The sequence below is a fragment of the Peromyscus leucopus genome, chromosome 10, assembly GCF_004664715.2.
Source record: "Peromyscus leucopus breed LL Stock chromosome 10, UCI_PerLeu_2.1, whole genome shotgun sequence".
In the NCBI taxonomy this organism is placed as follows: domain Eukaryota; kingdom Metazoa; phylum Chordata; class Mammalia; order Rodentia; family Cricetidae; genus Peromyscus; species Peromyscus leucopus.
The window spans coordinates 73,819,557-73,836,798 of record NC_051071.1 but is presented as its reverse complement, the minus strand read 5'-3'; the positions used below and the strand labels follow the sequence as shown (position 1 = coordinate 73,836,798).

The 17,242-nt window shown below is 36.8% G+C and overlaps 1 protein-coding gene across 1 annotated transcript; it reads left to right on the top strand.

The window, feature by feature from the left end:
- Positions 1-2,667: 2,667 nt before the first annotated feature.
- On the top strand, positions 2,668-13,706 carry LOC114689644 (sulfotransferase 1 family member D1). Its single transcript, XM_028864016.1, has 7 exons — positions 2,668-2,815; positions 4,426-4,551; positions 5,379-5,476; positions 9,709-9,835; positions 11,049-11,143; positions 11,548-11,728; positions 13,594-13,706. Exons 1-7 carry the CDS (start codon positions 2,668-2,670, stop codon positions 13,704-13,706), a joined length of 888 nt encoding a protein of 295 aa, XP_028719849.1.
- The last annotated feature ends 3,536 nt before the right edge of the window (positions 13,707-17,242 follow it).

Below are 17,242 nucleotides of genomic sequence, written 5' to 3'. Positions count from 1 at the left end.
ACAGTTGCTATATCATATTTTTATGATATAATAGAAGGAAACTATCTGTAAACATTTGCAATGCACAGGTGGTTGATTCTGCTCATGTAAAATTTACAGATACAGAGAGAGAGCTGGGTTTTTTTTTTGCCTGCTTATTTTGATCAATGACATCTATCTGGCTTTGAATTGTGTTGGCAAGTAGTTGATACTTATTAGTGGGAATCTTCTTAACAGCTTCATACAAAGTCTCAGTTTTGCAAAAACTTTAAAGCTACATTTTTAGAGGAAGTAAAAGAATCCTTCAGTTCAAGCTAAACGCAAAGGCAGGTAGATTCTGAAGTACAATTGATGGGATATTTTAAGTTCTCTCCTTACCCATAACAGGTAAGAGACAAACAGAAGTGCCTTTATCTATAACCTTGCTGAAAATATAAAATAAACTGGGGTCATCATGACAAGTGTTTCAAGGGATTTTAGTGGAAGATATGTATGTATGTATACTCAAGAGTTGTCTAACTTCAAGCTTATTTCTTTTTTTATCCTTTTGTTGTTATTTTTGATATTTTATTTTAATTGCAACACTTTTTCCTTCTCCTACTTTTACACCCTCACTTAAACCCTTCTCTACTGTCTTTCAAAACAATGGCTCTCTTTTCCTCAATTGTTATTGCATGCATATAATAATTGACATATACATATATATTCTTAAATATAACTGGTTGAGTCATATAATACTTGCATGGTATGTTTTCAGGGGTAACCATTTGGCATTAGACAAACAGTGTGCTCTTCCCAAGAAAGGGCCACCTCTCACTCCCAGCTTTACTCACTTGGCTATAGATCTTTGTGCAGGGATGAGACCTCGTGAGTTTTTTCTCATGCATTTCGGCATGCCCATTTGTGTCTTACTTATGCTTTCTATTTCCTCTGCTAAATCTTGTCCACACCTCACACATACATTTTCTCTTAATTTGTAGCCTGCCATATATAATTAAAATAACTTACCAGTTTACCTTGAAATTTAAAGATGTTAGGAGCCCATTCCCTATGGTGGGATGCGTTACTCAGCTTTGATGCACTGTGGGAGAGGCTTGGTCCTGCCTCAACTTGATGTGCCAGGCTTAGCTGACTCCCCATGGGAGGCCTTACCTTTTCTGAGGAGTGGATGGGGGTGGTGTGGAGGGGATGGAAGGGAGGGGAAACTGTGGTTGGTATGTAAAAAGAATTTTGAAAATTCATAAAAAAGAAATTTAAAGGAAGGGCATTATAATTTAGGCTGTGTTTGATTTTTGTTATAAGGAGGGCTTTGCCATTTCAGAACTTGCAGTGAACTGATAGCCTCATGACTTACAGTCTTCTCCTAAATTGAAATGTAGTAACTTTACCATGCATCTTGACATTGGCACATGGTATTGATACACAAATGAAGTATGGTAACATTATGTTGTGTATGAATAGAATAAATGGAAATAAATGCACAAGACTCTATTTGTTCAATTTCTTTTCTTCTCTTGATCATAACACACATGAACTGAGTTCATGTCTCTGAAGTTTGAGAAATCATATTACTATTACATTAGTAACATTTTTAATAACATAATTCTTTATTGATTCTTTAGAAATTTCACATCATACAAGCCAATTCTGTTTACCTCCTGGTAGCTCCATATCCTCCTCTAACCCCTGCTGCATCCCCCTCCCAAAAGATAACCCCCCAAAATCAATTAAAAACAAAACAAAACAAACAAAAAAACCCATCTCTCACTTCCATCTTTCTAACACCTCTTCATTCATCATAGTGGCATTGGGTGCAACAGTGTGTCACACAGTGTACCCTTTTGTCTAATCAGTCCCAGCCACAAAATAATCATTGCAATGAGTCATTGGTCTGGTTCAAGGCCTCTGGCCTTTGGCACACCATCATTGCTGAACCCTCACCAAAACTCATCTTGGATATCCTGCTGTTGCTCTGAATCACAAAGATCCTACAGTTATCATTTAGCAGGACCAGTTCCTTCATGTACTCCAGCCGGTCATAGATAGGGTAGATGTTAGGGTGGGCCAACCCAAGGCCTAAGATGTGGGTGTGGGTGGTAGCTGAGCTAGTTTGTCTGGACCACGCCCCCTCAGGTGAGGGGCAGAGCCAGATCTCCTAGACCCATGCCATCATGGCCAACTTTCCCATGCTTATTGTAAGGGATGAGGCCCTCTCTTCTGAGTGTGTGTGGGGCAGCTCTTCCATGGGGGGAAGGGTGAGCTCTCATGCTGTAGTGTCTGGTGAGGGGCAGGGACAACCATCTCCAGTCCAGTGAGGGGCAGGACTGGCTCAGCATTGCCTTTAAATGGCTCCTATGACTCTGGTGGCTACTTGAGCCAAGGACATCATCACAGACCCCAGCCGGGGCAGCAACACAGACCAAGACATTTCCTTCGGCAGCAGCTCAGGCCTGGACATCACTATGGCCCGGTGGCAGCACAGGACACCCAGATCAGTATGGCCCAGGCAACAGCAAGGCCCTTGGACACCAACATGGTCTCAGCTGTCCAGAATCCCAACATCCATAAGCACAGCCGTTGGTGGTGACAGGAACCACAGACATCAGCTCAGACCCGGGCTGCCGGTGGGAATTAGTAACATTTTAAAGCTGATTGATGCTAACCATTGTTAAAATCTAGTCTCTCCCAATGGATCAGAAGCTGGATATCTTCAGGAGGGAGCTAGTGGATGTTCAAGGTGTCCCTCTCTTCTGGAGCATTGCTGAGCAGTGGTCCCAAGTGGAGTCATTTGAGGCCCGGCCTGATGATCTTTTGATCTCCACCTATCCCAAATCTGGTAAGAACTTTTAATTTATTCACTCTAGGCAGTTAGATAATGATCCATACACTCGGGAACTTTCTTGCCTGCAGATACTTGTCTAATTCAAGCTGAGTTTTTCTAACATGTTAAAGGAGTATTGTGGTTAGCTGGGACAATATTGCCTCAGATTAGATAGATTCATGTCCATTTCTGAAATTCCAGTAAGTATCCTATGAATTTACTTGGATCCACAGTCAGTCCAACTTCCTACCTAATAAATACTCTAATATCAACTCTCCTTTATATTCCCTAATGGGAAAAACAAACAAACAAACAAACAGACAAACAAACAAACAGACAGACAAACAAAGTAGAATTTAAGATATTCTGATCTAACAAAATCACACAAAACCCACATGATTCCAGGGTCTTTAGAAGTGAACAAATGTACCATAAGACATTGTAGGTATGGAAAACAAGGTGGTTTGGGCCAAATGTTTCTCATTCTCTCTCATTTACTTTTATTTTAATTAATTTCCCAAGTTATCAGACAAAATATTGGGTTTGATTGTGACATTGCCTTACATGTATATCATTTCTAGTGTCTGGAAACAATCCAAAAATGTAAACATTCATGTTTCATTCATTAAAATGTTATCCACACAGATTAATTAAATAATACATTTCAGTGTTTCAGTTACTATTATACGAACAGCTAAAAAGGTATTTTTTCTTCCTTGTTATATTCTTTCAATAGAAATTCCTCACTCACCTGATAATCAAAGGATATAGGCAATTGAGCAGACCATGTTCTCACGTGACATAGGCGCTTTTTTCAAAGGACTTGTGAGACACTATATCATATTATTCAGAGTGAATCACTATTCTGAGCTCAAATGGGTCCTATTGTATATAGCATCTTGATTGTTACAGGCAAACGTTCTTTGTATTTTTTCACACCTCCACTATATGTTGATCATCGTTATCTGATAGTCTCTTCAATTCAAAGCTATAATAACAAAGTTGGCTATTTTCTCTGCCCATTCTACTCAAAATCCAACTCAAATGTATTTTAGAATTTTTTGATTTAAATCAAACCATTTTAACCAAGGAGTATTGGGGAGGGGAAGGGACTGTGCTATCATTACTTGTTCACTGTTTCGTACACACCTTTGTTTATTTACTTTTTGAGGCTTTTAAAGTTAGATTTCATTTAATAAATATGTCTGCATCCCTGATAGGTGAGAGCATTTCCTGTCATGTGTAGTGGTGCACGCCTTTGATCCCAGCACTTGGGAGGCAGAGGCAGGTGGATCTCTAACTTTGAGGCCAGCCTGATCTACAGAGTGAGTTTCAGAACAGCCAGGGCTACACAGAGAAACCATGTCTTGAAAAAAACAAAAACAAAACAAAACAAAAACCAAAAAAACAAAAGAAAAAACCCACAAAACCCCCAAACAAACAAACAAACAAACAAAGAAGAACATTTCCTGGGAAGGAGTAAGAGAAAAAATAGAAGTGGAAATAAAAACCACATATTGTTTGTTTGCTTGCTTATTTCAGATATTACAAAACACCTCTGCCTCTCTTGAGTTTCTCATGTTATTTTCAACCAAGATGTTTAATTTCTTCCATTTTCTCCTTAGGGACAACCTGGATCAGCGAAATACTGGATTTGATCTATAACAACGGGGATGCAGAGAAGTGTAAACGGGATGCAATCTATAAGCGAGTGCCTTTCATGGAGCTTATAATTCCTGGATTGTCAAATGGTATTATTTTTCTGAAAATTCCCTTTCATTATAGGAATAAATCTACCTTGTTCTTTGTATATGTGAAGGAGTCAAGGGCAACAATAATACGCAAAGAACAAGCACTATGAAATCGGTGTCTAGAGGAGTTAGAATTTGGTAAGGCCCTATTTCCTCAAAGATAACATCTACATATGTAGAGATCTTGATCTAGCTTCAATCTCTTACTATATGGAAGTCTTTGTTATTTAACTAGTGTATCATATTATATCAAGGAAATTCAATATTTAATCCAACAAAATTATGTGACTAGTTAGTTTAAACATATATGTATATTATTAATATAATAATTATAAACTCAATAAAAATATGGGAATACATTGCTTTTTTATTTTAAATCTTGAAAAAATAGAAATGAATATTATGACATAATTCTATCATAGAATGTGAATATGAGAGAGATTGACAAGGACTTTGAAATATTTTCATGCTATAAGCAAGATAAAAGGGTGAAGAGAAAACCTAGAGACTGTTTAATAACTGCTCTTTCTACTCCATCAAGATATTTCAAATGAGGAACTGTTTTTATAGACAAATGTGAAGATAATTATACTTACTATTGTACTTACAGAGGATAAAATAGGTCAGTTAGCCATGACTTTCTATGGTTTGTATTCTTTGAGATTTTAGGAACATAGGAATCTATTGAGCCTTATAGCCTACAAAACAGAAAAAAGAAAAAAAAAACTTACTGAGCCATTAAATGATTCGGAAGTCTTAGGATGAATTGCAAAGAAGCCATGTGATTCCACACTTATAATGCAGATTGTTAATGGGTATGCTTGTAGGTATTGAACTGTTGGAAAGCATGCCGTCTCCTCGGTTGGTGAAAACTCATCTACCTGTTCAACTTCTTCCTTCCTCATTTTGGAAAAATGACTGCAAGGTAGCAAGTGAAAAATAATCCCCCTAGCTTTTCATTTTTGTTTTTTGAGGTTAGAATATAATCACATCATTTCCACTTCCCATTTCCTCCCTCTCACCCCACCCATATATTCTTCCCTTTTGCTGTCATTAAAATTCAAGGCTTTTTTCCTTTAATTGCTGACATTTGTATGTGTGTGCATGACATATATGTGTGTATACATACATATAAAATACACATATATATTCCTCAACATATACAACCTGCTCAGTGTGTATAGTGTTATTGGTGTGTCTGTGTGTTTTTAACTATAAGATAAGTTACTGTGAATGCTGGATGAGTCATTACAAAACAATAGAATGGCAGTTATAGTCAAGGGTCAATATGACAATACTGGTCACCAATTATGAAAAAGGGGTTGACACTACTCTTGAATCACTGTCAGATTTTTCTTTCATTCTTAATCATTTTACCTGCCATTCAATTATTTTTAAATAATTGATATTCAAATAATACCAGAACAGATTCATTGAAACTTATAGGAATTGACAGTTATATGTAATTATATAAATGAACCAGTCAATCAATATTTATAATTGAATATTATGTGCAGATGATAAGTCTATAAGCAATCTAGTATAATACATACATATTATTTTACTAATTATAAATGATATATAATTATATACATTCATACATTTCATGATTTTATTTTAATAAATTTTTCAAGCATAACATTTGGGGAGAAAAGTCCAGCACACTAAATAAACAGCTTCATGATTTTTTAGGAAATAAGCATACCTGGGAAACCCAGTCAAAGTATTGCATCACCCCAAAAGTTCGGTTCCAACAAACTTCCATTAGTAACTTCTGTGTTTTCACCATAAGTAACTTTGCCTGGTTTTTCTGTAATTACAAACTGTGTTTAATATGCAATTAATTGTCATTTCTCTCAAGATACATGTGAAAGCTATTCCTATTGTATAAGTTTATGTGTTCTGTTGTATTACAGAAAGAGGTTAATCAGCTCTCTATACATGCAATTCTTAGATTTTATTCAGATTTTATTTGTATCATAAATTATGTGAATGAAGAACAAAAGTCCAAATTTTAAAGTCTGAGGACCAGTAACATACAGTATCATATACAAGTGACCACTTCACAGCTTTCTTATGAATAGCACTACTGATAGATAGTTGAGTTCCTGCCAGTTGTCAGCAACAGATATAATGTTGTGCATATTTTCTGTCTTTTTGTTTATGTATGCACACCTTCTCTTGGATGCATGATTAGGGATAGAATTATTGAAACTATGCATGCCTTTCACTTGTTTAGTAGATATTTTAAAATAGTATTTGGAGTCTTGATGAACAGTGTTAACTAGGTTGCTCCATGTCTTCATTACGATGAAATATAGGTAAAACATTTCATTTGATTCACATCAGTGGATACTCAGGGATTTCTTTTTGCTTTCTTATTGACTAATTAGGTTAAGACCTTTATTATGGCTATTGACTACTTGGATAGCTTCACTGAGTTATCTCTTCTGCACCATTTACATAATGGCTTCTTTTTTCTCACTACACACACACACACACACACACACACACACACACACACACACGCACATACTCACTCACACAGAGAGAGAGAGACAGAGAGAGAGACAGAGAGAGAGAGACAGACAGACAAAGAGACAGAGATAGATAAACAGAAATTTCAGTGGGGAAAATGAATAAAAGTGCCAGAAGGAGGTATGGTTTGCTTTCAGGAGTTTGTGGGAACATCCTCAAAGCATCTTCTCTACACTAAATAAGTCAAATACATTCTGCAAAAAGGCTACTGATGTTATTGCTTAACTGGATGTTATTGCTGGATGCTTTGGGCTAATTGACATAGTCACCTGATAGTGAGGTAAGAAACAACTAGTAATGTTTACAGGGCTTAATGTTTTCCTCAATACATTTAGAAGTAAAACTACACTACATCTCTTGAAAAACCTCTTTCAGTCTACTCCTTATCCTCATCCATTTCCTAGCTTATCAAGGCCACTGTCTTTGATTTAGGGATATGAAAGTTCCTATTTTTTCATCATTGGAGTGAGATGCAAAATCTAATCCTGGCTACACGAAGGTCTCTTCCTCTATTCATTCTTCCTGCACTCATTTTCCTAGGACACGTGTTCACTCCATGCACGGCTAAGCTTCAAATGTGTTAAATTTTGCTTTCTATGAGGGGGAGGACCCATGTATGTCAGTAGATGCGCTCCACAAAATGAGTTCTCCAGGACTCATGGCACATCTCTCATATTCCTTCTCTCATCTCTCATCTCTCTCTCTCTCTCTCTCTCTCTCTCTCTCTCTCTCTCTCTCTCTCTCTCTCTCTCTCTCTCTCTCTCTCTCATATTCCTTCTCTCATCTCTCTCACCTCTCTCCCTCTCTCCCTCCTTCCCTCCCTCCCTCCCTCCCTCCCTCTCTCCCTCCCTACCTCAAGGAGGTCAAAAGACAACTCGTGGGACTCAGTTACCTCCTTCATCATGTGGAGTCTAGGGATTAAAATTAAGTTATCAGTCTTGAATGTGTCTTTACCCTTTGAGCTATCTTGTCATCCCCAAAGTAATTTTAGTTGGGCAATAATCCTTCATTCATCCAGACTTTAAAATTTGATACATTAAAAAATTAATCCCACACATATTGTTACATAGCTTTGGTTTATGGCATAAGTGATTTTAATCTTTTCTGGCTCCAAATTTACCTAGTAATGATTTTTCTTCAGTGAAAATTTAGATATTTTGCAGCTTAAAATTTTTTATTTCATTTTATTAATTTTGGTACTTGACAATTCCATGCTTGTATATATGCATTCTGAATACTGTTATCCTTACCCTCTCTTGGCTCTCTCCTATCCCTTTGTGTAGTTTTAATTTATTTAAATTACCAATTTAAGTAAATGTTCTAAATTTAAGAATATATAAGCTACTTGCCTAATTTGATAGTCTAGTATTTTCCAAACTTTCTTTTATTTACTTTTTTATTTAAAAGTAGATTCATCTCTTATACAATACATATCCATCACAGATTCCCCTTGCTCCATTCCTCCTAGGCTCCCTTCACCTCCCCTTTCCCCAAGATCCATTCTCCCTCCATTTCATACCCAGAAAAGAGCAGACCTCCAAGAGACAACAGTCAAAACAGGACAACACAAGATACAAAAATACAAGGCAAAAGCCCTCATATCGAGGCTGAACATGGCAACCCAATAGGAGAAAATGAGTACCAAGAGCAGGCAAAAAGTGTCAGAGGCTCATTGGCACCCACAGTTAGGATTCTCACAAAACACCAAACTAACAGCCATAGCATATATGCAGAGAACCTGATGTAGACCCATGCAAGCCCTGTGCATACCACCTCAGTCTCTGTGAGCCCATATGAGCTCTGTGTAGTTGATTCAGTGGGCCATGTTCTCCTGGTGTCCTCCATCCACTCTGACTCCTACAATCAATCTTTCCTTCCACTCTTCCATGGGGTTCCTGATCTCTGAGGGGAGGGACCGATGAAGACCTGTAATTTAGACTCTCTCTCTGATAATGTATGGCTGTGGGTCTGCACACTTGCTCCCAATCTGCCACTGGCAAAAGCCTCTCTGATGACAACTAGACAAGGAACCAATATATGAGTATAGCAGAACATCATTAGGAATCGTTTCATTTATATTTTATTTACTTTTGTCCAGTTGTGTTTGGTTCTACCCTACATCTCTGGTCTACTCAATCTAGGGTTCTTGACCATCCAGAAAGTGTAGGGCATGAGCTTCAACATTGGTTGGCACAAGTTCTGCATCACCATTGCCCCAGTACATCCTGTAGGCAGGACAGATTATAGGTAGAGGGTTTTTGTTACTGGGTTGCTGACCAGGTTTCTCTTTCTGTAGCCTGCAGAGTACCTTCTCACGCCAAAGAGAGTACAACATAGGGGTAGAAATGAATGCTCTAGTTCTTATTGTAGTTATTTTTCATGTTCGAAAAGACAATCTTTTAAAAGGGTAAAGAAGATGCAGATGTGTCAGAAATGGGAGATGAGCTTTTGGGTATTAAAACAATATACAGTTGTGAATGTACTATGTTGGGCATAATTCCACAAATATCGTGATTGGAGAACTATAAAGGATAAATGAATATCCTGATAATGTAAGCAATAGTTAAAAACTATTAAATTACAAAAATAAATTCCAACCTTCTGTTTGTGCCCCTACAGATGGTCTATGTGGCACGGAATGCCAAAGACGTGGCTGTTTCTTACTATTATTTCTACCAAATGGCAAAAATGCACCCAGAGCCTGGCACCTGGGAGGAGTTCCTTGATAAATTCATGGCTGGGCAAGGTGAGTCCAACTGTTCTTTTAATTATGTTTTCAAAACTAATAGAGATTTTTTTTCAAGGCAACATAAATTTTAAAATCTAAATCTTGTTTATTATAAAATTAATGTTTACAAAACCATCTACTAATACGTTAGGGAGACTAAAGAGAAAGAATACAAGGCCCTTTTTTCTTTGAGGGGACTATTGGATAATTTCTGGTATATATGTTTCTGGTCCTTGGTTTCATCATTTCATTAGTGGTCAATGACTACTGGCAATTTATTTAAGTTCTTTCAAATCTCAGTGTCTATGCTGGATTATTTTAATTGTATGTCTATTCTTTGGAATCTCTTCTTTGCCATTCAAAACTCCTGAGCAGCTGTCCCTTTAGAATCTGTTACACAGTCTCTTTCTTTCATACTCATGATAGTAACTGTAGGAAAAAATTCTCAATAAACATGTCCCCATATAAAACCCCTCTTGGAAGCAAATGTGTGTAGGTGACATCTGGCATCGACTTAACACACTTTATTGCTTGAAGTGTTATTTGCTCATGGTGTCAATGACATTATCCCTGCCAAAGCCCAAAGGCTTCTTAGAACGAAACGCACTCTGTCTTCCACAGGGCTTTTGTGACCCCCCCCTTTATGTAATCTTCTTTCTTCACTATTCCCTCTCCTGTGAACGTCCACATCACTTCACAGTTTGAAACGTTCAGAGTCTACACCCTTATTTTTGTGGTCTTAGTTATATTTATCAAATGATATATTAGTTTATAAAAAGTCCCATAAAATATCACATTGAATGGCTTAGATGACAGATTTTTATTTTACATTTTTAGAATCTACAAATCCAAGTAGAAAATGCTGTCAGTGTTTTTTTTTTTTTTTTTCTATAGACTTTCCCCTTAAACTGTGCAGGCCTGTATCTTCACCCTATTCCCTCCATGGCATTCCATCTTGGTGGGTCTGTCTTAACCCCTTTATCTGTAAGGACATTGGTCAAGAACTAATTTTCTTACTTCTGTAGGGACCTTTTCTTTAAGTACACTTTCATTATCAAATATGAAATATGGGCATGTCAGCATATGGATTTTGTCTTATTCTTACGGCCCCTTTTCTTAAACTACAAAAATCACTGTATCTGGACGGATAATCACGACTTAAAGCAATAATTACCTAGTTCCTATTTCCATGTAAATAGTTTTTAATTTTACATTTTATCTTTAACTTTAGTGGGTTTTGGTTCCTGGTATGATCATGTGAAGGGCTGGTGGGAGAAAAGAAAAGATTACCGTATCCTTTATCTGTTTTACGAAGATATGAAAGAAGTAAGGAGAAATTTCAGTTTATTTTTAAGAAACCCAAAATTTAACTTCTTTGTCTCTTACTCTCTTTTCTTCTTAGTCTATAAACTTGGCTAATTTATTTTGAACTCTAGTTCTGGCTTACAGTACTAATTAATACAAATCCCCATCCTGCTAGTGTTATCCATTCAAAGACAATAATACTTTTGAAATAAAAATGTGTATTCCCACTCATGTCTTCAAATAGTTTAGTTGCTTCTTAAAAAATATAAATATAATTGCTTGAGTTTTGTCTTATGCATTAAAAGTTACATAAAACCCCTAAAATATCTGTCCCACTAGTTAAGCTTAAACAGAACCTTATTAAGTGTATTCCTTTCTTTGTGACCAAATCTAACTGAAATTATTTTACCCCTTTAATATTTCAGGATCCAATGTGTGAAATTAAAAAATTATTAAAGTTTCTAGAGAAAGACCTACCAGAAGAAATTGTAAATAAAATCCTCTATCACAGCTCTTTCGATGTAATGAAGGAGAATCCTAGTGCAAATTACAGCACTATGAAGAAAGAAGAGATGGACCATTCTGTGTCTCCATTCATGAGAAAAGGTGAGAACAGTACAAACCCATTTCTGTGTAGTTTCTGGTCATATTGTGGAAGATATAAATCGTCACATTAATGTGAGATGGCAGGAATTTAGAAGCAATTAAATATATGCTTCAGAGAGAGAATCTAAAATAGAAAAAAAACCAAAAGCCTTAGAAGAAATACTGTGTAATCATCTATATCATTTCTGTGAGATATAATGAGAGATTTATGATGAGAAAAGTTTGCTCAACACCCTGTGCACCAATAATTGTTATCATTGTGCCCTCAGTATTGAACTCAATATTTAGCATCTTGTATAAAGTATATATATATATATATATATATATATATATATATATATATATATATATATAATTTTGTGCATGTATTCACATGTGTCTGTGTGCACGAGTAGAAAATAGCAATAGATAGAGGAGAGAGAGAGAGAAAGAGAGAGAGAGAGAGAGAGAGAGAGAGAGAGAGAGAGAGAGGATAGATAATATTTCATATGTACCAACCAACTTTCTATAAAATTCCCACAATCGTGAGGAGTCAGGTATTTAATCACAAGATTTCTTTTTATTTAAGTAATGTGTTGCTAGGTGACTGTCATCGTGACTCCAGTAGTTTTGTTGATTTTCCTGGCCTCTGTATTCTCTTCAGAAAGCCAAAGGCAAAAGCAGGGCCCACACAAGTGACATGCATGAGATCATGTTAGAGGTGATGGGAACTAGGCTTGTATTTTAAACTTTCTTTTCAGATACTGTATACACCAAACATGTTACACTTCCACTGTTCAAAAAAAAAAAAAAAAAAAAAAACCAAAACCTAAGTCTGAAGTTGCGGAGTAAGACAATCACACAACACCAGATTAGTAGAAGTGGAAAATATTCTTGTTGTAGAGAAGATTTATCAGCAGCAATAAAGTTTAGGAAAGTTCTTGAGATAAAGAAATTTTGGTGAATGTCTACATAGAAGCAATCAAGACTCATTATAATTAGAACTTTTATAGATTCTAAATGATTTTTGTCAGGTTATGCTATAAGTTGGTTTTACTGTAATATCTCAAAGTATGATTTTTTGTTTCTCAGGGAGCAAACATGTGAAGACATTTTTTATTGTTATAATTAGAAAACAGCTATTGGTGTCTAAATGACCTACAAGGTAGAGGAAAGCCTCCCCTTTAAAACCAAGGAAAGTTTTGGATATGAAAACTAGATTTCTAATTGTATCTTCTATGCTACTGGGGAATATTCTGTGAAAACCATAATTTAACCAAATATTCCTTCTGTATGGTATGTCTTGTATCCTTTCATGAAGATTTTTGATATTTTAGAGGCTCAGAACACACACCACACACACACACACACACACACACACACACACATACACACACACATACACACACACACATATACTCACCAAACATATAATGAGGAATATATAATAAGGAAATGTGCTTAATTATATTTACCCCAGTAATTTTCAATCTTGCATGATAATAAAACTTTTCAAATAAGTTGTCATTTTACCCTGTGAACTAAAGCTGAGAAAATGACTGAGAAGTGCCTTTTATCCTTTGTTATCAGGGCACATAAAGTCCAAGAATTAATATTGAGATTTTTCAGGTAGCATTTCCTCATGGCATTTCTTTAAGATACTTTGAAATTATTGTTATTATTTACATAAGATACTTATAAAACCTACAGAAGTTGAAAGGCTAAGAAGGTTTAGGCCTAGCAGATGTGTTTGGAGTGGAAGAGTATAGTTATGATGCATATCAAAAGTTAAAGACTAAATATTCACATACAAACTGATAATTCAAATTACTATTAGACAGAAATTTATTAGTAATTCCCAACTTTTCTGTTATGTTTTTTTACAGGCATTTCAGGTGACTGGAAGAATCAGTTCACTGTAGCCCAGTATGAGAAATTTGAAGAAGATTATGTCAAGAAAATGGCAGAGTCAACACTTAAGTTTAGGTCAGAGATCTAGGAAGTATTTCCTTCTTAATCTCCTTTGGCTGGCACTAAAATTAGAGAGAAAAAAGCACATTCATGGATTATTGAAATAAAACATAATATATGATTTTTTCTGCATTTACAAAGATTCATGGTCTACAGACCAAACTCACTAATATCAAGGAATAATTCTCTCCTAGTTCTATTCCTTACAGATAGGTTCATACAATAGTTTTCCCCTTACTTTCTCTTATTAAAAGAATACAATTTTAAGAGGCCTAACAACACAGTGTGTTTCCAGTTTCAGTTACTAATAGCTTCCTGACTCTCTGTACATGGTCTTCTTTCTCTTGGGACATAGGTTTCTAAATGATGTTGTTTGTATCCATGGTTAGGTACCCCCTAGACAAAGGCTACATTTCATAAACTTTAATTATTCAATTTAATCTGGTGTTACTTTAGATATTAAGACATCATGTCTTTAACATTGCCAAATTATTCAAATTTATAATGTCAGAATATCCTATTTCCACTTATGGTTAGTTTAGGAATATTACATTTAAATGAACAAATCAATAGCACATATTTTATAGGATTTAAAGCAAGGAAAATTAGAGAGCTATTTATTGTTATTCTTCATGTCATATACTGAAGCTATTGTGAAATTTATTGCAGAAAATATTGAGGTGTGTTTAAAAACTTCAAATGGCTTTTCTATCATCTACAGTATGTCTGATTAGCATCACTTCTGAGATGAAAACTCTGTACAATTACTTTCAGTAATCTTCCTTCTTCTCAACTGGCTTTTGGATCACATTAGGGTCATTTTGCTATCTCCCCTTCTGAAATTAATCATTCCTAAGTAAGATAAATACTTATTTTTGAACTATTAAAAGACATGAATTTAAGATACTTTAGATTTGTCTCCAGGAACTAATGTTTAGTGAAAAGGGGAAACTGAAATATAGATGGGAGAATTACTGCATGATACCATTCAATACATAATACTCTTGACATAAGAAAATTGATGAGATGTCCCTTGTTGGGCTGGGTGTGGCAGGAGGACGTGAGCAAGTATGCAGAGGAGAGATGGGAAAGAAAGGAGCAGGCAAATATGTCGTGAGAGATGGGAGAGAAAAAGAAGTTGCGTGGTCAGTGCACCGTGAAGAGAGGTGGAACTAGAGGTGCTATAGAAGTGAGAATCACCCTGATATAAAGCCCTGTATAGCCACATGAAACTATGTTGATGACTGGGCCTCTACTATGGCCCAGGGCTGTGTCTGGGTCCGTGATCCTGACGCATCCGGGTCTGTGTTGATGTTGGTGGCCTCTACTATCACTGAAGACGATGAGGCTGTCGGGGGTCTGTATTGCAGCCACCCTGAGCTGGCTCCATTCTCCAACAGCCACCACCTGGTGGTACCAGTGTTGACATGGCCTTGGTAGAATTGGCCCCAAGAGCATGGGTGCAGGAGAGTCGGACCTACCCCTTGCAGGGGCAACATGGGAGAACTGCCCCCACCCAGTGCAGCTGATGCACTCAGGAGTGGGGTCCGACTCCTTTCCCGGGCAGAGCAAGAGAATTGGCCCTAGTGGCATGAGAGCTGGAGAGCAGGCCCTGATGGTGTGGTCATGGGAGAGCTGGCCTCACCTCTAGCCTGCTCCTGCCATGAGCGGGGAGAGCTGGTCCTTCTCCTTGCTGGCTGATGTAGATGGGAGAGCTGGCCCCATCCCTTGCCCAGGGGTGAGGGAGAGCTGGCCCCAGAGGCATGGACTTGGGAGAGTGGGAGATCTTGTCGTGCCCCTCACCTGGCCAGAGGTGGAGCCAGCTATGGTGATGTGGACATGGGAAAGCTGGCAGACTGACCAACTCAGCGATCATCCAGACCCTGATCCGAAACTTTGAGTTGGTCCACGCCAACGTCTTCTCCATCTAGTTGCTGCTGGAGGGCATGAAGGGGCTGGCCCTGCATATCCATAGCTGCAGGATCCCCCATGACTCAGAGCAACAGCAGGCTATCTGCGAGTCTCTATGAGGGTACATATTGACACTGTAGCAGAAGTCAGAGTCCTTTAACTAGCCTAAGGACTCATTGTAATAAATATTTGCAAGTAAAGCTGTTTGGGCTGATTGGGCAAAAGGGCGTACTGAATGACACACCACAACTTCCAATGCCACCACGATGAACAGATAGGTGAAGGAGATGTGGGAAAGACAGAGGAGTAGAATGGTACATGCACAGAATCTTGGGCTTGGTAGAGGATCAGTCGTTGCCCAGAGGGGTTGATGAGATTTTTTTTTTTGTTGTTATTGTTGTTTTTGTTTTTAACGTGTTGAGGAGGGGCAACAAGGTTGGAGAGTGGACATGGAAGGCCTGGGAAATGAGTGGGATTCGGGTGCATAATGTGAAATACCCAAAGATACAAAAAAAAAAAAATGTTTAAAGAAAGATGGAAAAAAAGCAATCAATTCATATTTAACTTACAAAAATAAATAAATAATTAAGCACAAATAAAGTAACAAAACTATACCTAAAAAAAGAAATTTAATGAATAACCTGAAGGGACTTGGGAGGAGCCCAAAAACCACAACCTGGACAATGTTAAAGTTGGACAAGCTAGTCTGTAATAGATTAATATCCTGGTACTAATAGTACGCTATAGGTTTACCAGATGTCACCATTGGAGAAAATGTATTAAAGTTATGATTTCTTACCACTCCATGTTGATTATCTTAAATTTTACCATTATGTTAAATGACTGTCTTACTAATTTTAAATATTCCCAACTTAAAATAAATTTAAGTAAACAACAGTAATGACTGCCTAAAATAAAGCTTAAAAATCAATTATGGATTAACTTTAAATTTTTCTAAGGCTTTATATGGGTAAATGCAGAAGAGAAAACACAAAGCTAAAGCTGTCTGTTAATTACTGGGTGCTTGACTGTGTACAAGGCTTGATGAGACACACAGATGGAATGGTGAGTACACACTGCTGCTCCTTATCACTGTCAAAATACCCCAGAAATAAATAAATATTATTGAGGAACTCATTTTATGGGATGAATGCCCCACAGCAAGGGGCTCATACTAATAAAATTCATTGGCTTTATCATATTTTCAACTGTCTGAAGTAGTTGCTAAAATAGTGGAATAGTCTTTTAAAGACTCAATTGCCTGTCAGTTAGGGAACAATGACTTAGAGATTTGAAACCAGTTTCCAGAAGAATGCTTATTTGCTTTGAATCAGCTTGTGAGTAGTTAGTAGAAATTATCCCGTAACTAAGATTCATAGATTCTGGAGTCACGAAGTAGAAATAGGAAAAGTGGTACACATTGATGTTCCTAATGATTTCCTAGCAAAGGTTTTTCTTCCTTCTATTGTGACCTTATGCTAAGAAAAGTTTTATCAGAGGAAGAAGTCCTTAGAACAACAAAGATATGAAATTTGGAGTGGCATGTATTTAGGAGAATTAAATGATGAAAGCCATATTTCCTTGTTTGCAAGTATCAAATGTTCAAATAATAAACGAAAAAGTATAATGAAAAGAAAAATAGTTATGCATGAA

Bases quoted from the DNA above. Each gene is read 5' to 3' on its own strand.
- LOC114689644 (XM_028864016.1), top strand. From the start codon at position 2,668: ATGGATCAGAAGCTGGATATCTTCAGGAGGGAGCTAGTGGATGTTCAA. The intron at 9,836-11,048 runs GTGAGTCCAACT...CTTTAACTTTAG, and splicing joins TAAATTCATGGCTGGGCAAG to TGGGTTTTGGTTCCTGGTAT. The intron at 11,729-13,593 runs GTGAGAACAGTA...GTTTTTTTACAG, and splicing joins GTCTCCATTCATGAGAAAAG to GCATTTCAGGTGACTGGAAG.